Here is a 27,411-nt window from a genome sequence, read left to right on the forward strand (position 1 = left end):
TACTCCTATTTGTGTAAATTTCTCATGTAAATCTATGTATCCACAATTAGGAAATGTAAAATGTTTCTGTCAGTGCAAGTATAATTGACATGATTTACCCAAAGGTCTTCACTAGAGCCTACAAAAAATTAGATAAAAAGATTTTAAAATCAATTTGGTTTTCTAAAGTCCAACAAACATCAACTAAGGCAGGGAAGACTATTTGACTGATTTGACAAGTAAGTTATCTTGTCATTGAACAGTTTATCCTAAATGATTATTGGTATCAGGAAGACCTTAGGACAGGGTCTCCGCACAGGTAGTATAAGCACCACCTGCAGAAGTGTTTTCAGAGTGATCATGTGCTACAGACTTTCTCCATGGCTTTTTCCCTCAGAATGGTGCTCAGGTCCAAGAATTGAAAGGACAATGCTCAAAACTCACTGAAGGGTTTTTAAAAAATTATTATTATTAATTTATTTGTTCCCGTTTGTTGCCCTTGTTTTATTGTTGTAGTTATTATTGATGTTGTCGTTGTTAGATAGGACAGAAAAATGGAGAAGGAAGGGAAGACAGAGGGGGAGAGAAAGACAGACTCCTGCAGACCTGCTTCACTGCTTGTGAAGCAACTCCCCTGCAGGTGGGGAGCTGGGGACTTGAACCGGATAATCATGCCAGTCCTTGCGCTTTGTGCCACCTGCACTTAACCTGCTGCGCTATCCTAGAAGCTAGGAGGTTGTTTTTTTTGTTGTTCTACTCCTAGAAGGTTGTTTTTTTTTGTTTTTGTTTTACGATCTTGATGAAGAAAATACTGCAAAGTACCAATATTTCTTAGAGATTTACTTAATAGGGTGCTGGGCAGTAGCGCAGCAGGTTAAGATACAGGGCACAAAGCACAAAGACCTTTGCAAAAATCCTGGTTTGAGCCCCAATTCACAGTGAAACAGGTCTGCAGGTGTCTATCTTTCTCTCTGCTCTCTCCCACCCCCTTCGATTTCTGTCTCATTCAACACAGCAGTAACAACAAGGGCACCTAAGGCAACAAAAATGGGAAAAATGGCCTCCACGAGCAGTAGGTTTGTAGTGCAGGTACCAAGCCCCAGTGATAACCCTGGAGGAAAAAAAAAAGTTACTTAAAGAAAGAGATCAGAATACCTCTTAGGCCAAAACCTGGGGCATCAGGTTTGCAAAGTATGCAGTTTACCAGCTGATCCAGATCTCCAGTCAGGTACTAATTGTTAAGGTATAATTTAAACACTAAAAATGTTATCTTGAGTATTTTAAATATTGCTTTCAGTTCACTAAAAGTTGTTTTGCAAGTCTAGCTTGCTTTCATTCCTAGAAGATAATTGGGAAGGTTGATTAAATGAAATAAAATATGTGATGGCCTAGTCCAATGTATGAATACCCACTAAATATAACTCTCAACTTACTATCCCCAAATAAAGAGATAAGTCCTTGAACTTTACAAGTACTTTATAAATAAGAAGAATTAATTTTTCTCTCAACATCCTTGTCAGCATGATTCTGAATTGCTCCCATGTGTGCCTCGTCTTTTGTAAAATAAACACTTTATACCATTTGAAGTACCAGGAGAGGTTTTTTCTTTTTTTCTTCAGTGCTTTTTACTTTCCACTGTGAAAAGTTATTTCTGAGGAACTGAAACCCCAAAAGGTAGCCATAACAAAAACATACTAAATATCAAAGTGATGAATCAAAAGAATTGTAGGGAAGTCATATTTCACAGTTAGAAGGAATATATAGCCTCTGAAGGGAACTGCTCTAATTATTACTTGAAAAATTGAAGTTCTATAATTACATCCAAGGGCATAAGACAAAGAATCTTTAAAACTAGAATGACAGAATGGTTAGGTGAAAAACAGCTAAAATAGGAAAAGGAAATGAACTTAAAACAAATTTGAATTGGGAGGTAATTCAATAATCCTAAATGTTCCTTTTATTTGAATATCTTGGATGACATTGCTTCTTTTTTTGCCTCCCATATATCTTCCCTGAAATCTCAAAGCAGTATTCTCACAGAATTAAATAATAGTTGCCATTTTGTTAGGATTCAAAATTTCAATCCAGTAGCCATCAGGATCTTGAATAAATGCCAGGCCTTTCATTTTACCTGTAAAATAAAAATAATTTTTATCATTAAAATGACTTAAGAAAACTTTTAATTTAATTTTACACTTTTAATCAAACACATTAGTTTGCTTAAAGCTTTCTCTTCAAAAAAAATTTGTTAGTGTTGGCCAAAGTTAAGATTTTTTGGAATGACTGCCATTTTATCTTCTACACATAACAGGAAGCCATTGCTCTTATTTTCAAGAGGAGAAAGAAAATAGATAGGTACTGATGGAATAGGTAGAATGGTTTACCTCAGAGCCAAAAGACTTAGATGCTTGGGTCATATAAACACTTTAGACACTCTTGTTCTAGGCTGACCAAGCTCTACCAGTAAGATTCTTCTTCCTAGGAATTTGTAACTGGGATTGAAAAGTTAGACTGTAGTAGTAAGTATACTAGTAGAGTTGTTTGCTTAAATGGGAAACTTTTAATTAATTAGAGTATCTCTGCCAGCTTTCCCCAAGATCTACACTAGAGAGAGATAGAAAATGGGGTTTGGGAGAGTAAAGGGGAAGATAAGAGATCACTTGTGCAGGGATGATTAAGGCAGAGGAATAGTGATTGAAGAGGGGTCACTATATTAACTAGGTCTATGTGGAAGGAAGCAGGGGTGGGTGTGTGTGTGTGCTTTTGGTCATATCCAGATGGCAATCTATCACAGCTGTGGAAGAACAGACAGAAATTTGTTGTTGTTGTTTTAGCTTGCTTTTTTCAGGACCTTGGGAATTAGCACCTACTCTCACTCTGTGTGGGGTTCAAATGACTGCTTCAGCTCTCCTTAGCAGTAAATAAAAATAATACAGAAGTTTTGTGCCTGTGAGGAAATGAGCAAAACAGATGGGAACCAATTCATCTCCCACAGCCGTCACTTTACACACAATCACAGTTAAGAAAAGGTAATTTCATGTGGTCTGGGAGGTGGCAAAGTGGATAAGAAAAGGTAATCTCGGGAGTCGGGTGGGTTAAGTGCCTGTGGCGCAAGGACTTGCATAAGGATCCGGGTTCGAGCCCCTGGCTCCCCACCTTCAGGGGAGTCGCTTCACAAGTGGTTAAGTAGGTCTGTAGATGTCTTTCTCTCCCCATCTCTATCTTCCCCTCCTCTTTCCATTTCTCTGTCCTATCTAACAATGATGACATTAATAACAACAACAATAACTACAACAATAAAACAACAAGGGCAACAAAAGGGAATAAATAAATAAATAAATATATTTTTAAAAAAAAATAAAAGGTAATATTGGTGGTCTGGATCTGGAGGTGGCGCAGAGGCTAAGGAAACAGACTGTCAAGCATGAGGTCCTGAGTTCAATTCCTGGCAGCACATGTACCATAGTGATGTCTGGCTCTTTCTCTCTCTCTTCCTATCTTTCTCATTAATAAAATAAAATCTTTAAAAAAAAAAAAAAAGAAAGAAAAGTTAATCTTGGAAATGTTGCCTACTGATAAGACTGCTTCCTCTGGAGGGACAAGGGGTAAGAGGACCTGATGTGAGGAGCTGTTTTGTGGGATGTGAAGTGTTCAACTAATAGTTGAAGTAAAAGAAACCAACACACACACACACACACATACACACACACACACACAAACACAAAACTTCAGACCAAAATAAGAATTTGAGAACTATAACTAGGAAAAAAAAAAAAAGAGGGGAGTTGAGCGGTAGCACAGCAGGTTAAGTGCACGTGGCGCAAAGCCCAAGGACCAATGTAAGGATCTTGGTTCGAGCCCCCGGCTCCCTACCTGCAGGGGAGTTGCTTCACAAGCGGTAAAGCAGGTCTGCAGGTGTCTTATCTTTCTCTCCCCCTCTCTACTTCCCCATCTCTCTCTGTCCTATCCAATCACAACAACAATAATAACTACAACAATAAAACAACAAGGGCAACAAAAGGGAATAAATAACTAAATATATTTTTTAAATTTTTTAAAAAGAGGATATAGATTCAAAGAGAAGAACATATACTGGACCAATAACTTTTGAAACATATAAAAATGTAGCCAACAATTTGTTTGGCTCTATATGTTAACTCTTTTCTCAGCCACCAGGTTCCACATGCTACCATGATGCCAACCAGACTTCCCACCAATGTGTCCTGGAGCTCCATTTCCCCAGAACCCTATCCCACTAGTGAAAGAGAGAGACAGTCTGGGAGTATGGATCGACTTGCCAATGCCCATGTTCAGCAGGGAAGCAATTACAGAAGGCAGACCTTCTACTTTCTGCACCCCATAATGACCCTGGGTCTATACTCCCAGAGGGTTAAAGAATAGGAAAGCTGTGGTCCGGTCCGGGAGGTGGCATAGTGGATAAATCTGGATAGCTGGATTCTCAAGCATTAGGTTCAGAGTTCAATCCCCAGTAGCACATGTACCAGAGTGATGTCTGGTTCTTTCTCTCTCCTACCTTCATGAATAAGTAAATAAAATTAAAGAAAAAAAAAAAAAGAATAGGAAAGCTATCAGGGGAGGGGATGGGATACGGAATTCTGGTAGTGGGTATTGTGTGGAGTTGTACCCCCTCTTATCCTATGGTTTTGTCAGTGTTTGCTTTTTATAAATAAGAAAACAAACAAACAAACAAAAAAACAGGTTCCAGATGCTAGCATGATGCCAACCAGACTTTCCTGGACAGACAACCCCATCAATGTGTCCTGGAGCTCTGCTTCTCCAGAGCCCCACCCTACTGAAAGAGAGAGAGAGGCAGGCTGGGAGTAGGATCGACCTGTCAATGCCCATGTTCAGCGGGGAAACAATTACAGAAGCCAGACCTTCCACCTTCTGCATCCCACAATGACCTTGGGTCCACACTCCCAGAGGGATAAAGAGTAGGAAAGCTTAGGGGGTCGGGCGGTAGCGCAGTGGGTTAAGCGCACGTGGCGCAAAGCATAAGGACTGGCTCAAGGATCCCGGTTCGAGCCCCTGGTAAAATGTACTGATACCTACCTTGGGGAAATGTGGAAGTGTATCCTTGTGACAAAAACAAGCAAACAAAACCCCCTGTAAATCAGTTTTCCTCAATAAAGTGATACTGAATTTGGAAAAAAAAAATCATTGCAGAGGTTGCTCAGTGACAATGTGCATGTGTGAGGCCCTGGACAATAAATTATCTGGCACCTCATTAATAGAAAAAGAAAAAGTAATAGTAATTTATTATGGCAGAAACAGATCTAAGTGAAATAACTGCAATACATAGAAACCCAACAAAACTCAAAATATACTATTTCAAGAGCTATATGTAAAATATAAAGAAATGCAAAGGTTATAAAGAGATGAAAATATCAGGCAATTGTTAATTCAGATTTGCTGTCATTTTATCAATATCAGATAGCATTGACATTAAAGAATCTATTTTTGGGTAACTAGATACACTCAAGATCATGAAAATTACTCATCAATGAGAGGATATGGTAGAATTAAAAGGGTGGGAGAGAAAGTCTAGGTCTTTGGTGCTTCTCCAGATTCTGTGTCTAACCATTTATGAACCTACCCTAGTTTCTGTCTTGCAGTTGCCTAAAATATCCAAGTATTATCCCCAATAACTTCCCTTCTTTCTTTAAGCTGGTTAATGTAGACTTCTTTCAGTGTTAAACTTGGAATCAAAAGCGTTTTACTACACCAGTACCCTCTGTGACTACTTAACAGATACTCTATAACTAATGAGAGGCCTGAAGATAAATGAATAGCAGACTTACCATCATCAGGTTTCTTCACAAATTTGACTCCCAGTTCTTCAAATCTTTTACAAGCACTGTTTACATCAGGAACAGCAATTCCAATGTGGCCTTAGGTCAACATCCCCAAAACATGGCAAAAAGAAGGAACAAATTATGACAGGGCATGTGAGTACCACAAGTGGCTTAAACACACACACACACACACACACACACACACACACACGCTTATTTAGTAAGAGATAGAGACAGAGAATGAACACACCAGAGCACTGCTCAGCTCTGGGTTATAGTGGTGCTGGGAATGGAACCTAGGACCTCAGAGCTTCACACATGAAGGTATTTTGCATAAGCATTATGCTATCTCCTTAGTTCTTCACTTTTAAACTAGTTCATTTCAAAGCACAAGGCACCTGAAAACAGATTTAATCAACAGTTTAAAACTTATAATACAGGGGGCCAGGCAGTAGCACAGTGGGTTAAGTACACATGGCTTGAAGCTCAAGGACTGGCGTAAGAATCCTGGTTAGGGCCCTGGCTTCCTACCTGCAGGGGGGTCGCTTCACAGGCAGTGAAGCAGGTCTGTAGGTGTCTATCTTTCTCTCCCCGTCCTCTCTCGATTTCTCTCTGTCTTATCCAACAGCAATAACAATGATAACAACAATACCAATAACAAGAACAAGGAACATGGGCAACAAAAGGGAAAAAAAACTTATATTAAAGAACAAGAGTGGGAGTCGGGCAGTAGTGCAGTGGGTTAAACGCAGATGGCGCAAAGCGCAAGGACCGATGACATAAGGATCCAGGTTCGAATCCCTGGTTCCCCACCTGCAGGGAAGTTGCTTCGCAGGTAGTAAAGCAGATCTCCAGGAGTCTATCTTTCTCTCCCCGTTTTCCCTCCTCTCTCCATCTCTGTCTGTCCTATCCAACAATGACAACAATAATAACTACACCAATAAAAAAACCAAGGACAACAAAAGGGGATATTTAAAAAAACAATTGAATAAAAAATTAAACAAAAAGAACAAGAGTATAACTGGATGAGTATAATAATTTTATTCAGTGCTCAAAATGATAATTTAAAATAAGCCCTATATTAGCACATATGCAGTTCAATTTGTTAAAAGAATCACCTACAGCAAAAAAAAAAAAAGAAAGAAAAATCATTTATTGATAGAAAATAGACTTGTTATGGACACTGACTATATAGCAGTCAACTTAGACCTATCACCCTGTCATTCTGGCTAAGAAGAATTTAAATGTAGGCAGAAGTATATATATATGCTAGTTAAAATTGGGATTGTTAATAGCATGGTTTGGGGGATAGATTTTTATATATATTCTTAAATCTTTACTTATTTATTTATTTATTGGATAGACAGCCAGGAATGAAGATGGAAAGTGATGATAGAGAGGGCAAGAAATAGAGAGACACCTGTAGCACTGCTTCACCACTCACAAAGCTTTCCCCTGCTATTGAGGACTGGGGGCTCGAATCTGGGTCTATGCATATTGTAATAAGTGTGTTCAACCACGTGTGCCACCACCTGGCCCCTGGGGGATAGTTTTTTAAATTAAAAATTCTACTAGAGTGGTCTGGTAGGTGGCACAGGGGATGAGGAATTGGACTCTCAAGCATGAGGTCCTGAGTTCAATCCCCAGCAGCACATGTACCAGAGTGATGTCTGATTCTTTCTCTCTCTCCTATCATTTTTTAAATAAAATTTAAAAAAGCCTACTAGATATAAAATATTGAGACTGACAAATAAGATAATTTTAAGAGTGTAAATTTAAAGTTTAGAGTAAGATAAGGACATTAAAAATAACTGTACTCTGAATAAATTGATTATAGTTAATGTTTTAGATTCATTATAACCATACAATGCAAAATCATACAACTCTACTAAGACCACATATATATTACACACAAATAGGTAAACATACCAAATCCTCGAGGGTCTGAATTGCCACTATGATAACTCTGGGTATCATCATCTTCAGTACCCCAATTGCTACAAAAGGAGGGAAAATATAATTACAAATGGCCTATAGAATGGACATTCTGTGCTACACAGCTATTAAGAACAATGAACCCACCTTCTCTGACCCATCTTGCATTGAGCGTGAGCTAAGTCAGAAAGATAAAGATGAGTATGGGATGATCCCACTCATAAACAGAAGTTGAGAAAGAATAAGAGAAAGAGAAACTAAAAGCAGGATTCAACTAAATTTGGAGTAGGGCACCAAAGTAAAAACCCTAGGGTGAGGGTGGATATTTGGCTTCAAGGGGCTGGGGGTTGGGTGGGGATGGGATGGGACATAGTCTTTTGGTGGTGGGAATGGTGTTTATGTACACGCCTATTAATTTGTAGTCACATAAATCACTATTTAATTAATATGAGAGGGGAAAAATTGATTGAATGTCTCAAACTTGTTAAAGCACAGACTGAGTCTTTTTAATAGGCTAAGTCTTTGATATGTTGACTCTCTTAAAAGCTTAGACCAGGGAGAACAGAAGCAACCAGTGGCACAGCTATATGCAAATAATGTCAAAGGACATAAATTATGGTGATGTTGAGTATGATACAGCAAATCCTAACAAACAGATTTTTCAAAGTTAAATTGCCAAATAATGTGATTATAGCAATAACTATCTATTGTCTTCTTGAACCCTAAGACAGCAGGAACCTCCCGCTTCCTCTATAGAGCCTATATTTCCCCCAGTCCTGGAACCTCTAGGGTGGGGCACAATTTCCTGCATCTGCACTATTCCAGCCTTTAGGTTCATGATTGGTCAACCATTTGTTTGGCTTTGTATGTTACCTTTCTTTTCAACCACCAGGTTCCAGATGCTAGCAAGATGCCAACCAGACTTCCCTGGAGACACAACCCCACCAATGTGTCCTTGAGCTCTGATTCCCCAGAGCCCTCCCCTATTAGGGAAAGAAAGAAACAGGCTGGGAATACGGATCGACCTTTCAACACCCATGTTCAGCGGGGAAGCAATTACAGAAGCCAGACCTTCCACCTTCCGCGTCCCACAATGACCTTGGGCCCATACTCCCAGAGGGTTAAAGAATAGGAAAGCTATCAGGGGAGGGGATGGGATATGGCGTTCTGGTGGTGGGAATTGTGTGGAGTTGTATCCCTCTTATCCAATGGTTTAGTCAATGTTTCCTTTTTATAAATAAAAACAAACAAAAAAATGGACATTCTGAAAGTTTCAATAATCTGTACCTAATAATTTACCATGTCCCCACCTACAAGGGGGGAAGCTTCATGGGTGGTGAAGCAGGTCTGCAGGCCTCTCTCTCTCTCTCTCTCTCCCTCCCTCCCTCTTCTCTCTGTCCTATCAAATAAAGGGGGTGGGGGAGGAAAAATGCCCCCTCAGGTGTGGTGTGTTCATAGTGCAGGCACAGAGCCCCAGTGATAATCCTGGTAATAATTTAAAAAGAACAATAGGGGGCCAGGTGGTAGAGCTGCAGGTTAAGCGCACATGGCACAAAGAGCACGCACTGGCATAAGGATCACGTTTCAAGGCCCAGGCTCTCCACCTGCAGGGGGGTCACTTCACAAGTGGTGAAGCAGGTCTGCAGGTGTCTATCTTTCTTTATCCCTCTCTGTCTTCCTCTTCTTTCTCTCTGTCCTATCCAAACAACAACAACAACAGCAGTGACAACAACAATAAGAAGAACAATGATAAACAACAAGGGCAACAAAAGGGAAAAAATAGCCTTCAGGAGCAGAGGATTCGTGGTGCAGGTACCAAGCCCCAGTGATAGCCCTGGAGACAAAAACAAACAAACAAACAAAAAACAATAAACTTACCATGTAAACTTTCATGAAAAGTAAGTTTTCTTTAAAAACTTCCTACTTAATGTATGATTTAATCTCTACTTTAAATAGTAAGTTTTCAACTTATGTGGGGGGGCAAATAGGTAAAACATGACTTTAACTAAAGAGGTAGTAAAACCAAGCATCTGAATAAGAATGAATAATATTAGCAACTGTCATTTGTTGTGCTAAGCACTTTAAATTTTATTAAATCCTCAAAACAGTTCTGCCGGATTTAAGCATCTTCACTTTATAAATGAGACTTCCACTTAGGGGGTGATCAAACTTGTTCATGGTCACAGAGTTACTGTCAGAGTCAAGACTCATGTCTAGAGCTATTCGATTACAGAGCTGTTTAAATGAGGGAACTAACTAAATCACATACTCTACAAACACTTCTACCATCTGAAATGTTGAAAGTATGAAAACTTTACTTAGTTGTAGTTCTTAAACAATCATTAGTTTGACAAACATCTTATCATTTTGGTCTTATATTCTTTCTCTATATGATGATAATCTTTCTTGCCTACACAAGCACAATACAAAGATAAAAAGATCCATGGGAAAACAATGAAACATACTACTACAAATGCAAAGTCATTAGGTAGATCTGGTTTGAATCAAGTTAGTATTAAAAAACAAAAACAAGCTTCAAAAATATACTTAGTTTAAAACTTATACTTACTGTGTCAGCTCAAGTGCAGCTTTTCTGGAGAATACCCAGGCTACTTTTTCATCTTTTTCCTTTGGGATATCATTTTTTTCCTCATAAGCCAAGAAATAGAGAGAAAATTTCATAGTGGGAAAATCAAATTTTTGGAGTAGCCTAAAATTAAACATTAAGATTGAATCAGCTAACAACAGGAAGCAGTAGAGTCATGCAAAAATCAACACACAATATCCAAATTCTACTTAGAATAAGAGCTGCATGTAGTAAGACTATTTTAACACAAAAAGCAGACAAAAAGTAATTTTAAAAAAATCATCTTATTAAAAACACTATTACCTGGGGCTGAGTGGCACACTGGGTACACACATCACCATGTGCAAGGAACCCAGGTTGGAGCCTGTGGTCCCCACCTATGGGGGAGAAGCTTCACAAGTAATGAAGCAGTGCTGGAGGTGTCTCTCTGTTTTTCTCCCTCTCACTTTCTCTCAGTCCCATTTAAACATATATATATATATATATATATATATATATATATATATATATATGATATATACACACATATATAAAATGCTGTTTATCTGTAAATATCAGTGACACATGATTTCAAAAAGGACAAACTTGACAATTCATCAATGCAAATATAATGAAATTCAGTTAGAATTATGGTGCTTGTCTATAAGTGGTAAAAAGGTATCTTCCTAGAAGACTGGGCTTTTTTTTTTTAGCAAAAATATTATGCATTGACTTATAGTTTTTCAGATCTTTGGCATCCAGTTCAGACAAATAAACTTACTGAGCTCTAACTATGCTAAAACTCTGAGTGGGAGGGGTGGAATTAAGATTAGGTGGCAAGAGAGAAGGAAGGGCATTCATATCACAGGAGATGCGAGTGTCAACAACAAATGGTTAACAGTATCAAATGCTGCAGAAAGGTCAGATAGGATTAAGTCTGAGAACAGGCCACTAGATATGGAAGGGCAAGCTGAGTGCAGTTTTAGCAGCATGGAGCAGGACAAGCTAGACTATCAGGATTGGAATGGCAGTGAGCAAGCAAACAGCAAGCATGCTACAGATTCTCCATGAGGCTGGGCAGAAGGGTAAGAGACAAGACTTATTCTAGGAGAGAGAAGACTTACACTTTCTTGTAACATTTTTTAAAAGAGTTTATCTATTTTATTATCTTTATTTTGTTTATTGAATAGACAGCCAGAAACCTAGAGGGAAGGAGGTGATAGAAACAGAAAGATACCTGCAACACTGCTTCACCATTTGCAAAGCTTTTCCCCTGCAGGTGGGGACCAGGGTGCTCAAACCCGGGTCCTTGTACACTGTAACATCTGTGCTCCAACCAGGTGTAGGTTGAGAAAAACAAGTCAATATACAAGACTGATAGGAGAGAAAATTTAATTACTAGTCTTGAGGCTTTGAAAAAATATGAAATTATAGTTTATAAAATTAACTCAAATAGTATAGTATTATTCTGCCAGAAGTAGGGGACAGTGAGGGTACCTATAATACAATTTTCTTTAGGTTATAAACAAAGGGTATTTTTGTTTGTTTGCTTGTTTCTATTTTTTTAGAATTCTGCTCTAATCCACAGACTGTCTGGCCCACTATTATTCATGTACCAACTTATCACAAATAAGACTTAGTCTAATGTATTTATAGTGAAGTGTCTGTCAATCACCTTAAATGACCCAACCATGAAAAGCTCTCTGCACACATTAAAACAGACTGCATAGCCCTTACAGAACAGTCAAATGGGAATTGGAGAACTTCTTTCAGCATCATGTCAAGTAACATCCTACCTGGGTGCTCTTTAAAAACAAGATCACATGTGGTCTGGGAGGTGGCACAGTGATAGGGCTTTGGACTCTCAAGCATGAGCTCCTGAGTTTGATCCCCGGCAGCACATGTCCCAGAGTAATGTCTAGTTCTTTCTCTCTCCTCCTATCTTTCTCATAAATAAATAAATAATCTAAAAACAAGGTCATGTGGTGGGAAGGTTGCTCAGTGGTAGAGTACCAGGCTTACTGTGAAGTCCAAAATTCTATCCCCAGCACTGAGTATGTCAGAGTGGTACCTGCTTCCTCTCCCTAGCGAAATATATACCTTTTATAAAGATAAAAGTAGGGGCTGGGTGGTCCTGCACCTGGTTAGTGCACACATTACAATGCTCAAGGGCCTGGGTGCAAGCCCCCAGTAACCACCTACAAGGAGAAAGCTTCATAAGTGTTGAAGCAGGTCTGCAGGTATCTTTTTCTCTCCCTTCCTATCTCTGCCTTCCATCTTGATATCTGGCTGTTTCTATCAAGTAAATAAATAAATATAAATAAAATAAAATGAAAATAAAAATAAGGTCAAGATTGGAGACAGTCAGACCTGAATGTAAATTCCAGTGCTGTCACAGGCTCAGTGTGTAAACTGGAGAAAGTAACCGAATGGTCTTTAGTCTCTGGCTTCTTTTCTTTCTTCATTAGTAAGATGAGGATATACAATCAAAGCCTACTATGAAGACTGAATGATATGATCCAGGAGGTGGCACAACGGGTAGAGCACTGGATGTGTAAACATGAGGCCCTAAATTCAATCCCCAGCACCACATATGCCATGTTCTCTCTTTCTCTTTCTCTCTCTCATTCATTATATAAAATAAGTCTTAAAAAAAAAAAAAGACAGAAAGCAATAACATATAGTGCCTGGCAAATGGCAATTATTCAATACATGTTTGTGTGTGTGTCCTTTAAAATATCATAAATAAAACCAAAAACTACTCTTTTTGGAAAGAATTAACAATAATATATATTTTTTGCTTTATTTTATTTTTCTTATAATTGATAGGACAGAGAGAAATTGAAAGGGTAATTGGGATAGAGAGGAAAAGAGAGACACCTATAGAACTACTTTACCACTGGTGAAGTGTATCCTCTGTAAGTGGGGACCAGAGGCTTGAACCCAGGTCCTTGAGCATGGTAATGTGTGTGCTCAACCAAGTGTGCCACTGCTCAACCCCTAATAAGAAACTTATCAGCAGTTATAGATGAATGAAAAGAAGGACTGGGAAAAGTCCTTTTTCACTTTTCATTTTGTATTTTTCTGAACAGATCAGATTTTCGGAACACACACATATTCTATATTACTTGGATTCTTATGTTATCAAGTAAATTAAAGATTTCTTAATTAATTTACACACCAGGGCTTCACTATGGTTTTGCTGGTACTTCACACCTGGTGGTGTGATTGTACCACTCCTAGCCGACTCATTATTTTTTCCCCCAGATAAAGGGTGAAAGAATAAGAGGAGGGAAAGAGGGAGGGAGAAAGGGAGAGACTTCTACTACTTATGAAACTTCCCTTGGTGCTTTTTAAAATTTTTTTTTAATTTTCCCTTTTGTTGCCCCTTTTTAAAAATTGTTGTTGTAATTATTGTTGCTGTTATTGTTGTTGGATAGGACAGAAAGAAATGGAGAGAGGAGGGAAAGGCAGAGAGGGGGAGAGAAAGATAGACACCTGCAGACCTGCTTCATCGCCTATGAAGGGACACCCTTGCAGGTGGGGAGCTGGGGGCTGGAACCGGGATCCTTATGCTGATCCTTGCGCCTTGCACCACATGCGCTTAACCCACTGCGCTTAACCTGCTGCGCTACCGCCTGACTCCTCCCCAACCCCCCGTGCTTTTATGTGGTGGTGGAAGTCTTGAATATGAGCCTTTATGTGTGGTCAAGTGTGTGTTCTACCAGGTGAGCTATCTCCCTGTCTACCCTGTTCCTCAATTAATTTTTTAGTCTCTATGTCTCTATATTACAAAAAAAAAAAAAAAAAAGCAAAAGTTTCATATTATTTAGGGAAACTAATCAAGAAAAAAAAAAAGCTCTAAATCTAAATCTAATCTGTGGATATTACCTGTCCAGCATAGAGAATATCCTTAAAAAAGAGACAGATGGCACTTTTAGTAAATGCATTTATTTTCTAAGTAACATGTCTAAGTGATTATTTCTAAAGTACAGAGATAAAGTTTTATCTTTCAGAGGCAAACACGTGACTATATCAAAAGGATTTGAAAAGATTATAAATTTAAGTGGCAGCTCTCAGAAAAATGAAAGTTAAACTGTCAAGTACTGACACTTTGTTGCTCTGAGAGTTTGGCCGAGAAAAGAAGAGGAGAAGCCTGACAGAAGCTCTGGTCAGTGAAGTCTATCCTCAAACTTCAGGCTAAAGGAGTTTTCATGACTTCTGAAGCAAGATCTAATCTAGTTTTGGAAACTTGTTAAAGAGAGAAAGAGAGAGAGAGAGAGAGAGAAGAGCATCATTTTGGAATACATGATGCTGAGAATCAAACTTAGGACCTCAAGTTTACAAGTCCTATACTCTTACCACAGTGCCACCTCCTGGCTCACATTAACTCCTTAAGAAGAGTTACTCATTTAATAACAGGAGAGAGTACTGTGTCATTTTTTATGGACCTAAAAACATTTCCTTTACTTGCCCAACAATGTATTTACACACTACAAGTGTCAATAAATACTTTACTTACGTCATTCCAAGAATTCTAGTATAAAAATCCAATGACTTCTTAGGATCTTTAATTCGAAGCATGGTTTGCTGCAACAGAAAATCCTTAAGAGAAACAGTATATAGTAAGCACATTTAGTTTCACCACTTTTACCAACATTAAACTGAACTTTCTATAACGAGATACAAAGAATCCACCACTATAACTCCATGTGGTCTCAAAAAGAGAGAGGAGCAGTAATGGGAAGTTGGAGACCTAAGTCCCTGAGCTGAACAGAACGACTACTTAATTAAGAGTAAGATATTCTGATACCTATCTTGGAAAAAATATGGAAATATCAGAGAAATGCAAATAAAGACAACAATGAGGTACCACTTCACTCCTGTGAGAATGTCATACATCAGAAAAGGTAACAGCAGCAAATGCTGGAGAGGGTGTGGGGTCAAAGGAACCCTCCTACACTGCTGGTGGGAATGTAAATTGGTCCACCTCTGTGGAGAACAGTCTGGAGAACTCTCAGAAGGCTAGAAATGGACCTACCCTATGATCCTGCAATTCCTCTCCTGGGGATATAGCCTAAGGAACACAACACATCCATCCAAAAAGATCTGTGTACACATATGTTCTTGGCAGCACAATTTGTAATAGCCATAACCTGGAAGCAACCCAGGTGTCCAACAACAGATGAGTGGCTGAGCAAGTTGTGGTCTCTATACACAATGGAATACTACTCAGCTGTAAAAAATTGTGACTTCACCGTTTTCGGCCGATCTTGGATGGACCTTGAAAAAATCATGTTGAGTGAAATAAGTCAGAAACAGAAGGATGAACATGGGATGATCTCACTCTCAGGCAGAAGTTGAAAATAAGATCAGAAAAGAAAACAGAAGTAGAACTTGAAATGGAATTGGCATATCACACCAAAGTAAAAGACTCTGGGGTGGGTGGGTGGGGAGAATATAGGTCCAGGAAGGATTCAGAGGACCTAGTGGGGGTTGTATTGTTATATGGGAAACTGGGGAATGTTATCCATATACAAACTATTATACTTACTGTTGAATGTAAAACATTAATTCCCCAATAAAAAAAGTGAAAAAAAATATGGAAATAAATCCTGGTGACAACAGCAACCCTATAAATCATTATTTCCTTAATAAAGTGGTACTAGGAAAAAAAGAGTTTCTACAACATACAAAAAAACCTCAGCTATATACTAATATACCTTAAAAATACACAGAACAACTTGATTTGATGAATTAATAATATTTCTATAAACACGATGATTATTTTTTTGCCTCCAGGGTTATCACTGGGGCTTGGTGCAGGCACTACAAATCCAGTGCTCCTAGAGCCACATTTTTTTCTCCTTTTTTTTTTTGGATAGGATAGAGAAATTAAGAGAGAAGAGGGAAGAGAAAAATAGACACCTGCTTCAATGCTTGTGAAGCGACCTCCCTACAGGTGGGGAGCTGGGGGTTCGAACCAGGACCCTTACGTAGGTCCTTGGACTTCTTTTTTTTTTTTTGCTTTTTTTTTTTAAATATTTATTTATTTCCTTTGTGTTGTCCTTTTTTATTGCAGTTGTAGTTATTATTGTCCTTGGACTTCTGTACTATGTGCGCTTAACCTGGTGCTCGACTGCTGAGCCCCCAACACAATTATTATTTTGAGATGTGGTAAAGGTCAGGAGGTGGGACAGTAAGTAGCATACATGGGAGTCCTGAGTTTGATCTCTAGCATCATGCATGTCAGAGTGACGACCTGGTTCTCTCTCATAAATAAATGTATCTTTTAAAAATGCATTTATTTATTTATGAGAGAAAGATGGGGGGAAGGGGAGAGAAGAGAACAAACCAACCAGAGTACCACGTTGGCATAGAGATGCTGGGATCTTAACTTGGGACCTTATGCTTGAGAATCCAAAGCTGAGATTCTAGGACACACAGGCAGTAGTCATGTGCCTAGGGAAGTCAGGATGGAATCATAGTAGTATCCGATATTTGGTGTGACCAATTATTTCTACCAATAAAACTCTCCTTTCATGGACATATAGCCTCCAGTTAATTTATTTAAATTCACTGAATAAGTTGCTCTCCATCCTTATTTCTTCTGAACAAAAATTTTAATTTTAATCATGGTGTTGAATGCTGTCAAATGCTTAAATTATTATTACTATTATTATTATTATTCATTTACTCTCTGTGAGAGAAAGAAAATTAGAGTACTATTCCATTATTGGGTTCTGGGGATCAAATCCAGCATCTGACACAAACATTTACTCTACTAGTTGAGCACATTACATGTTTGTGAAATTTTTTTCTGCACTTATTGATATGATCTGTAATTATTTTTTAGCTTCTTTGATATTTTTTCATTTGTATTTGTTATTAATAGCTTGTTACAAGATTGTAAGATTACAATTTATAGTTCACCACACTCACCACCAAGGTTCTCTATCCCCACCATTCCACCTCCTAAAGATAACCAACATAGTTCTCATAAGTCTTACAAACTTACTTTGATTTTTGAAAACTGAACCAGCCTGGGATTGAGCCCATTTTGCCATGATATGAATTCTATTTACTTATATTTTATTCAAAGTTTTTTATTCATTTTTTAAGAATTTGTTTATTCATGAGAAAGATAGGCGAGAGAGAAAGAACCAGACATCACTCTGCTACATGTGCTGCCAGGGATTGAACTCAGGACCTCATGGTTGAGAATCCAAAGCTTTATCCACTGTGCCATCTCCTAGACCACTTCAAAGTTTTTTTATATCTATATTCATAAAGGGTACTAGTCTGTATTTACTTTGTACTGTCTTCAGCTGGTTTTGGTGTCACAGTAATACTAGTTTATAAAATGAATTAGTATATGTTTTTTCCTTTTGAATTTTCTTAGAGGTATTGTGAATAACTGATGTTAGTTCTTTAATGTTTGGAAGAATTCTCTAACAAAACCATTTGAGTCTGGATATCATTTGTGAAAAATATATTAATTATGAAAAATATTTAAATTATGAATTTGATTATAATACATTACAGGGCTATTTAAATTATTTTTCATATTGGGTAAATTATGGTTGATTGTTTTTTTCATGGAACTGATCTACTTCATTGAAATTGTCAAATTTATGTATGGAGTTGTTTTCAGTTCATAGCTATCTTTCTGATGACTGCATTATATGTAGTGGTATCTTCTATTTAGGTTGTTTTTTTTTTAAATAAGCCCCAAGAATATCTTTTTTAAAAAATTATTTATTTATTCCCTTTTGTTGCCCTTGTTTTATTGTTGTAGTTATTATTGTTGTTGTTACTGATGTCGTTGCTGGATAGAACAGAGAGAAATGGAGAGAGATGGGGAAGAAAGAGGGGGAGAGAAAGATAGACAGCTGCAGACCTGCTTCACAGTTTGTGAAGCGACTCTCCTGCAGGTGGGGAGCCGGGGGCTCAAACCAGTAATCTACACCGAAGCTTAACCCACTGCACTTCCGCCTGACTCCCTACTTAGGTTCTTTTTTTTTTTAAAGAGAAAGGAGAAAGAGAGAGAGAAAGAATCAGACATCACTTTGGTACATGTGCTGCCAGGGATTAAACTCAGGACCTCACGCTTGAAAGCCCAATGCTTTATCCACTGTGCTACCTCCCGGACCACCTATTTGGTTTTTTTTATAGTGATCATTTGTGTCCTCTTTCATGTCAGTCTTACTATCCATTTGTCAAATATATACATACACATATATGAATATTTTATCCAAAGAACTAGTTTGATTTCATTGATTCTTCTCCATTTTCTCTTTTCAATGTCATTGATTTCTACTCTATTACTTCTTTCTGTCAGCTTACTAAGGGTTATTTTGCTCACCTTTTATTTGGTTCTTGAGAAGGGGCACTAATTATTAAGATTTTTCCTTTTTTAATATGTACAGTCAGTGCTACAAATGTCTCTCTAGGCACTGCTTTAGTTTATACTCCTTTTTATTTTTAATGAGCTGGGTTTTTTTTTTCTTTTTTTTAATTCCTTGAGACTTTGATTTTGGCCAGTCTGATGACAAATGCTTCAGATCCTAGAGACTTTCTCTTTACCCATGCATTATTTAAAAACATGTTATTTGGTGTTCAAGTATTTGGAGATTGCTTTTTTCCTTTTGTTTCTGCTGCTGATTTCTATTTTGATTCTACTATACTTAAAGAACATGTTCTGTATAATTTCACTTACTTTAAAGTTGTTGAAGGTTCCATAACATGGTCTATGTATATGTTCTATGATCACTGGGGAAATAGTGTATTCTGCTATTATTGGGTGGAGTATTCTGTCAATGTCCACTAGATCTTGTTTGCCAGTTGTGTTGTGTCTATATATCTTTGCTTATCTTCAGCCTAGTTTTATTTATTTTTTAATTCTTAAAAAAAAGGGGGGTAGAGAGAGAGGAATGACAATACTACTATCTATGCAGCTTTCTCCAGTGTCATGTGCTTTCATGTGTTGCTGGAGCTTGAACCCAGGGTCTCTGGCATGGTAAAATGAGCATTCTACTGGATGTGCAATCTCTTACTCTTTGAAGGAAAAACACTGAGGTCTCCAATTAGAATTTTGTCCTTCTACTTCTCTTCTCCATAACATCAGCTTTCAAGCGATATGCTTTTGAAGTTCTGTTGTTTGGTGTGTATACATTTAGAATTGCTATATCTTGGGTGGGGGTATATAGCAAAGTGGTTATATAAATAGCCTCTCATGCCTGAGGCCCCAAAGTCTCAGGTTCAATTCCCAGCACCACCATAAACCAGGGCTGATCAGTGCTCTGGTTAAAAAAACAAACAAACAAAAAAACTTGCTATGTCTTTTCGACCAACCAAAACTTTGTCCTTTTATCTTTTTTTAATTATTATTTCTTTATTGGGGAATTAATGTTTTACATTTGACAATAAATACAATAGTTTGTACATGCATAACACTTCTCAGTTTTCCATATAACAGTACAACCCCCACTAGGTCCTCTGTCATCCTTCTTGAATCTGTATTCTCCCCACCCACCCCAGAGTCTTTTACTTTGGTGCAATACACCGATTCCAGTTCAGGTTCTAGGTTCAGTTCAGTTCAGGTTGTGTTTTCTTTTCTGATCTTGTTTTTCAACTTCTGTCTGAGTGAGATCATCCCATATTCATCCTTCTCTTTCTGACTTATTTCACTAAACATGAATTTTTCAAGGTCCATCCAAGATCAGCTGAAAACGGTGAAGTCACCATTTTTTATAGCTGAGTAGTATTCATATATATATATACCACAACTTGCTCAGCCACTCATCTGTTGTTGGATACCTGAGTTGCTTCCAGGTTTTGGCTATTACAAATTGTGCTGCCAAGAACATATGTATACACAGATCTTTTTGGATGGGTTCCTTAGGCTATATCCCCAGGAGAGGAATTGCAGGATCATAGGGTAGGTCCATTTCTAGCCTTCTGAGAGTTCTCCAGACTGTTCTCCACAGAGGTGGACCAATTTACATTCCCACCAGCAGTGTAGGAGGGTTCCTTTGACCCCACACCCTCTCCAGCATTTGCTGCTGTTACCTTTTCTGATGTATGACATTCTCACAGGAGTGAAGTGGTATCTCATTGTTGTCTTTATTTGCATTTCTCTGACAGAGACTTGGAGCATTTTTTCATGTGTTTCTCGGCTTTTTGGATCTCTTCTGTGGTGAATATTCTGTCCATGTCCTCCCCCCATTTTTAGATGGGGTTATTTGTTTTCTTGTTGTTGAGATTTGCAAGTTCTTTATATATTCTGGTCCTTTTATCTTTATATGTGTTTCCCCACAACAATTTTTTTTTTTTTGCTCTAGGGTGCTCAGAATTATAAAGTAACTTTTTTCCCCCCTGCCACTAGGGTTAGCACTAGGGCTCCATGCAACATAACCCCACCACTCCAGCAGCTTTTTTTTTTTTTTTTAAAGATAGAAAGTAAGAGACAGATTTAGAGAGGGAAAGAAAGACAAAAGGAGAGAGGATATACTGCAGCATTCTACTGCTTATGAAGCTTCTCCATGCAAGCACCCCATGTGGTAGCTAGGGGCTTGAACTTGGCTCCTTGTACATGGTAAAGTCTGTACTCTACCAGATAAGCCACCTCGTAACCCCATAAAAATATCATCTGATGCCCCCCCCCCTTTTTTTAACCAGAGCACTGCTCAGCTCTGGTTTATTATGGCCTTCTATCTTATCAGGAAATATTGCCTATTTCCTGGACTTGTGACTAACAACAGTCTTTTATGGTTTTTTTTTCTTTTCTTTTTCTTTTTTTGGGGGGTGGGTGTTGGAAAAGTCATGGTACATCTTTGCATAGAATAACATAGAAAAGGATGGGCGGATAGCATAATGGTTATGCAAACAGACTGTCATGCCTGAGGCACTGGTGTTCCAGGTTCACATCTACCATAAGCCAGAGCTGAATAAGAAGCTCCGGTAAAAAAAATAATAATACAGGAAAAATGCATCATGACCTTTTGACAACGCAGTAGAGGGAGAGGGAGAGGGGAAGGGGGAGGGGGAGGGGGAGGGGGAGAGGGAGAGGGAGAGGGAGAGAGGGAGAGGGAGAGAGAGAGAGAGGCCACAGCACCAAAGCTTCCTTCAATGTGGTAGAGGCCAGGGTCACACACATGGCAAAGCAGCACATTATCCAAAAAAAAATTTTTTTTTAATCACTGACATTTCCAAGTTTCTAGTTGTATGTCTAGACTTTCTGAGGCAAAAACAAAACAAAACAAAAAAACCCAGGAAACATCTACCAGCATATCCTTAGGGTTTCAAGGTTTTTAATCAGTTCACCACCTTCTCTACAACTTTCAGAGTCTTCCTATCTTTTACATCTAATATCTAGAGTTGTTTACCTCTTTTTAAATTTCCTTGGTCTCTATGAAGTAAAAGCAACCTAAATGCCCATCAACAGATAACTGGATAAAGAAGTTATGGGGTATATACTCAATGGAACACTACTCTGCAATTAAAAGAAAAAAAAAAAAGATGTGTCCTTCTGATGAGTAGAACTAGGTGATTATGCTACCAGATGGGTTTTACTGATATGTTGAATATAGAGAACCGAAGCACATAAACTTGCAAAAAGCCATCAAACTGTGAACTGTTTCTAAGACTGTGGAGGAAGACTAATTATATATATATAATTATATATATATTCTTGACTTTAAAAAAAAACAACACAAATCCCTTCAATGAATTACAAGCCTATATGAGGGAAACAAGTTATACTGTGTGACAGCTGGAGGAATGTTGAAGTACAATATTGTTCAACATATTCTTTCTTTATCTTTCTCCTTCTAGTGGTACTTTCCAGGATCAACCTATATGACAGTGTGACAAATTGTTTCAGAAAATAATTCAGTCACTCTCTTTACATTCATTCTCTCTTATCTAAATTGGTTTCATGTAGTTCCTTCTTGCTATATAACTGAACAGCCAACAGCTTACTTCAAGTATACTTACCCTGTAGATAAAAATAACTAGGAGACATGAAAGAAAATTGCTGCAATTTCAACATTATCTGTGATATTACCAAGGATACCCGCTGTACTACTATTACAATATTGATAGGTAAAGGGAACAGAAAAATCCTAGAAATCTCAATGTGACAAAGCCTTTTAAATCTCATGCAGAGAGAGAATAAACACAGTGTCAAGAAAAATAACTCTTCAGAGGCAGTATGGTACAAATGTTGACTGCTACCTTAAGTGAATCATTACTTTTCTTAAACCTTGGTTTTCACACCTTTGGAATGGGAATAATTATAGTTCTGAGCTCCCAGGGTTGAAGTCCAATGCAAACAGGATCATATCTGAAGGTGCTTAGCAAACAACTTCATTCACTATTATTCTTGTTATTACTCTTATAAAAATATACCTAGAGTTTCCACTACCAACAATTGCCTTTGATCCCCAAATCTGCATTCTCTGGCCCACACTGCTATCTTAACCCTGAACATAAGTTCCCATCAGTTTACTTATGATTTCCACCAGGGTCAAATAATCAAGTCCATCACAGCCCATTCAAAATAAACACTCCTTGCTATTTTCCCAACAGCAATTCCTTGTTAGCCCAAGTGAGACACCTGCGTACTACCAGATCCCTCCTTCTTCACTTCTTCACTCAGTGTTGTATCAGTATGGTTGCTAAAATCCTATAATCTTTCTCCTTGCCTTTTTGATGATAATCACCTTCCTTCTGTCATCACTACTTCCTGCCTGGATAGCCATCTTAGCCTGGGGGATCTCTTTTGCTTCTTGCTTACTCAATACAATCCAGAATGATCTTCCTATACTACTACCAGAGTAATCTTTCTATAATAAAAATCAAATTATTTCATTTTTGGGTTAAAAATCACTTCTTCAGTGGCATTTCACAGTTCTTAGGAAACATTTCTGAAGCTAAGTACATATAATTAGTTGCTACATACTTCTTTGAATTCATCTTTTTTCCCCACCATTTCCTTAAACCTATCATCTCGATTGCTATTTATTTATTTATTTATTTATTTGATAGGATATTGAGAAATTGAGGGGGGTGGAGGTAGAGTGGGAGAGAGAAAGAAAGTCACCTATAGGATTACTTCACCACTAGTGAAGCTCCTCCCACCCCATCCACAGGTAGGTTCTGGGGACTTGAACCCAGGTCCCTGCATATGGTAATGAATGTGCTCAACCGGATGAGGCACTGCCAGGCCCCTCAAATGTTTTTTATTTCATAATCTTATCAGTAAAGAAAGAATATGTACCTCAATAAATATGTATCTATTTTATTATATATACGTACAAGCTCAATAAAGCATATATTATACTTTAATAATATACTTTATTATATATATGTACAAGTTTAATAAAGCATATATAAATTCCATTTGCCAAATAAAAAATCCTTACAGGGTGAGAAAAACAAATGAACACAATGTGAGCACATATATATATATATTAATTTTTTATTTTATTTTACCAGAGCACTGTTCAGCTCTAGCTTATGGTGGTGCAAAGTATATTTACTTGCTAAAGCTAAATCAATAAAAAGTAAACCTTAAAATAAATAAAGTGGGGAGTCGGGCGGTAGCGCAGCTAGTTAAGCGAAGGTGGTGCAAAGCGCAAGGACCGGAGTAAGGATCCTGGTTCGGGCCCCTGGCTCCCCATCTGCAGGGGCGTCCATTCACAGGCGGTGAAGCAGGTCTACAGGTGTCTTTCTCTCTCCCTCTCTGTCTCCCCTCCTCTCTCCATTTCTCTCTGTCCTATCAAACAACATATAATAACATCAATAACAATAACTACAACAATAAAAAAACAAGGCCAACAAAAGGGAATAAATATGTAAGAAATAAATAAAATTATGTTTGCTTCCACCAAAAATGCAGACTTCTTATTGCAATAAATAAATAATAAATGGAAGTCTTCAAAGTTTAAAAATGCCCTGTGAATACACAAAGTCACAGAGAAATCTCTGCCAATTTCCATCTCCTGGGTGCTCCAGGTCCCAGGTTACATGCCTTATACAATGCATTATGATTTCAATAGCATGTAATTTCTAGTTTCAACCTCATTTTAGAAGTGATATTTTGATGAAGGAACCTCACCTTGCAGGTTCCACTCTCCTAAATATGTTGTGTTCTTTGTATACATCAGCCAATCAACAATCAGGCAAAAATTAAGATATATTTATTTATTTAATTTATTTAAATGAAAGTGATCAGAGCACTGCTCTGGTCTGTATGCTGCTGGGTTATCAGGGTTTGATAACCCAAACCCTGAGTCTCAAGCTTGGAAGGAGTGTGCTCTAGGAGATGAGCCACCTCCCTGACCCAGGGAAAAACTTAATTCATTTAGATTTTCTACTTTCCTTCATTTCATGTTCTAAGAGTCAGTCTTCCAGAAGCAGAGTTGGATAGAGAGTATGAATATGGGCTCCTTCCTGGGTCAGTTACTCAAAACTTGTGCTAGATTCTCCTTATTTATTCAATAGAGATAAAAATTATGCTTTTCTCATGGCTTGCTGTTATATTAAATACTTAAAATAACTCAGGGCCTCATGCATTCAGTGTATACCACCTGCTGTTACATACTCCATTTTATGTCCTACAAATGATACTTCAAGGGCCAAAAATTACTAAACTCAAAAAATAATAACTACAAATCAAGAAAAATTTAGATTATGGGGGCTGGCTGGGCTTAGCGCATGGGTATAGTATACATAGCATGAAGCACATCAAACCCCCAGCTCTCCACTTCCGGGGGGGGGGTTTGCTCCCCAAGTTGTGAAGGAGGTCTGTAGGTCTCTATCTTTCTCTCCCCCTTTCCTCTCAATTTCTCTCTGTCCTATCCAATAAAATGTAAAAAAATGACTAAGAGCAATGGATTCTCGTAGTACTTGGCACAGAGCCCCATAGATAACTCTGGAGACAAAAAAGAAAAACAGATTATGTGACATATGTATGTTAAGAACTAGGGGGTAGGGGGACAGGTGGGTGGTGAACCTGGTTGAAGGCACACATTACCATGCGAAAGGACAGGGATGCAAGCCTCCTGGTATCTACCTGCAGAGGGGAAGCTTCACTGGTGAAGCAGTGCTACATGTGTCTCTTTCTCTTCCTGTTTTTCCTTTCTCTCGATTTCTCTCTCTATCCAATAAATAAATAAATAAATAAATATTTTTAAAATTAAAAAGGAGAGAACGTAAGGATATCACTCAATACATTTTACAAATACTTCCCTGAAATCTTTCTACTAGTCCAGTATATTAAAAACTCCAGGGAGTCGGACGGTAGCACAGCGGGTTAAGCGCCACGACCTGCGGAAGGACCCGGGTTCAGCCCGGGCTCCCCACCTGCAGGGGAGTCGCTTCACAGGCGGTGAAGCAGGTCTGCAGGTGTCTGTCTTTCTCTCCCCCTCTCTGTCTTCCCCTCCTCTCTCCATTTCTCTTTGTCCTGTCCAAAAACGACATCAGTAACAACCATAATAATAACTACAACAATAAAAAAGGGCAACAAGAGGAAGTAAGTATTAATAAATTAAAAAAAAAAACTCCAAATCACCTGGGAAACTGGTTTATGCTTAATTAGTCAATTTATAGTTTGTGAAACTAGGATGCTTTATTATTGGAGGGATACAAATGAGTGTGTGAGAGAAAAATATCAGGGCTAGGTGCTGGTGCACCTGGTTGAGCACACATGTTATAATGCTCAAGGAACAGGGTTCAAGCTCCTGGTCCCCACCTGCAGGGGAAAAGCTTTGTGAGTGGTGAAGCAGTGTTGCAGATGTCTCTCTGTCTCTTCCTCTCTATCACTACCTTCCTTCTCAAATTCTGGCTGTCTCTGTCCAATAAATAAATATAAACAATAAAAAGAGAGGGATATATATATATATATATATCTTTAATTTTGCAGTGAATAACATTTTCCCAAAGTTGAGTACTAATCATTAGGCTAGGTTTAGCAAAAAGAGGTAGCTGACTCTTAGTTCTGAAAGGGCAAACAGAGATAAAAGTCACTGAAACTTCTTAGAGAGGTCTCAGAAAGGACAAGTCAAACAAGGAATTTAAGTAACCTCTAGTCTAATGAAGGCACATACACATGATCACAATAGAATCTCCTAAGAGACTGTAGTATCCAATCCTGACAAAGCACAGAGACACCACACCTGAATGACTAGTACACTGACACATTACGCAAGGTACAGGCACGTTAAGCGAGATGGAGGGCTAAAACCTTTTATGTTCATATGTGACACATCATTCATTCCTTTAAACTGGGTCTTGGCTGCAATGAGAGAGTCTGCGCAAGAATTTCTAAGATCCCCTTCGCATCTAAGCTTCACGACTCTAATCTCTCCTGGGGACTAAAGCGCACAGGGAGGGCAGAAATCACCGTGAGCAACCTTAAAAGTCAAACATAAGCGAAATTCTGGGTGCGGTTAAACTCATGGAGAAGTAATTAGTTAGGAGGTGTTCAGCCTGGAGCCAGGGCAGTTACAGTAAAATGAAGCAGGCGGGTAGTGGTGGGCCAGGACATGGACCTTCGAACCCGGACTGGGAGTTCTGAAATCGCTCCGACCCGCCATGGCTATTCACTGGGGCAACACGTGCACCCTCGGACGAGCGCTGGGACCCTGGGGTGACCCTGGCTTCTAGAGAGTCCACAGTCCCCCAATAAGTCAATGCAAGTTGTGATTTTGAAACAACCCGAATCGGCAGCCTCTCCGCAATTCCCCGTTGCACATGAAGAGCCCTCTTTCCCCGGCCGCCCTGGTCTGCCCACAGAGGACAGAGCTGCAGCAGTTCGAATGCAGCCTGAGCCCGGCTTGGAAGAGCCAGATGTCTGCTACCTCCAAGGGCCCGTAACAACACTACGCGGGGGCCCGCCACGGGAGAAGTAGATTCCAGGCCCACCTTGGTGCTGGGGTCCGGGTCAGAGCAGCAAGCGAGGGCGGACTCGTCCGTGAGGCCGCTAGATGCGGGCTTAGGTTCTGCCATGACTGCACTGCCGTATCACGGATGGACGACTGACCCCGCGAACAAGGCAACTCAATACACTCGTTGCAGTCCGGATCCAGTAGACTAGGCGAGAGCACTACG

The 27,411-nt window shown here is 38.7% G+C and overlaps 1 protein-coding gene across 1 annotated transcript; it reads right to left on the minus strand.

Moving 5' to 3' along the window:
• Nucleotides 1–27,411, minus strand: GLO1 (glyoxalase I). The gene is made up of 6 exons (XM_007517808.3): nt 27,226–27,411; nt 14,819–14,901; nt 10,300–10,440; nt 7,725–7,792; nt 5,802–5,891; nt 1–2,110 (listed from the first exon to the last, which is right to left on the minus strand). Exons 1-6 carry the CDS (start codon nt 27,307–27,309, stop codon nt 2,022–2,024), a joined length of 555 nt encoding a protein of 184 aa, XP_007517870.1. The 5' UTR covers nt 27,310–27,411; the 3' UTR covers nt 1–2,021.

This window comes from Erinaceus europaeus, chromosome 4 (genome assembly GCF_950295315.1).
Source record: "Erinaceus europaeus chromosome 4, mEriEur2.1, whole genome shotgun sequence".
In the NCBI taxonomy this organism is placed as follows: domain Eukaryota; kingdom Metazoa; phylum Chordata; class Mammalia; order Eulipotyphla; family Erinaceidae; genus Erinaceus; species Erinaceus europaeus.

Excerpts from the sequence above, each read along its gene's own strand:
- GLO1 (XM_007517808.3), bottom strand. The coding sequence starts at position 27,309 with ATGGCAGAACCTAAGCCCGCATCTAGCGGCCTCACGGACGAGTCCGCC. Across the intron at positions 14,902-27,225 it reads ACCCGGACCCCAGCACCAAG|GATTTTCTGTTGCAGCAAAC; the intron begins GTGGGCCTGGAA and ends GTTTCTCTTAAG. Across the intron at positions 7,793-10,299 it reads GCTGCACTTGAGCTGACACA|CAATTGGGGTACTGAAGATG; the intron begins GTAAGTATAAGT and ends CTCCTTTTGTAG.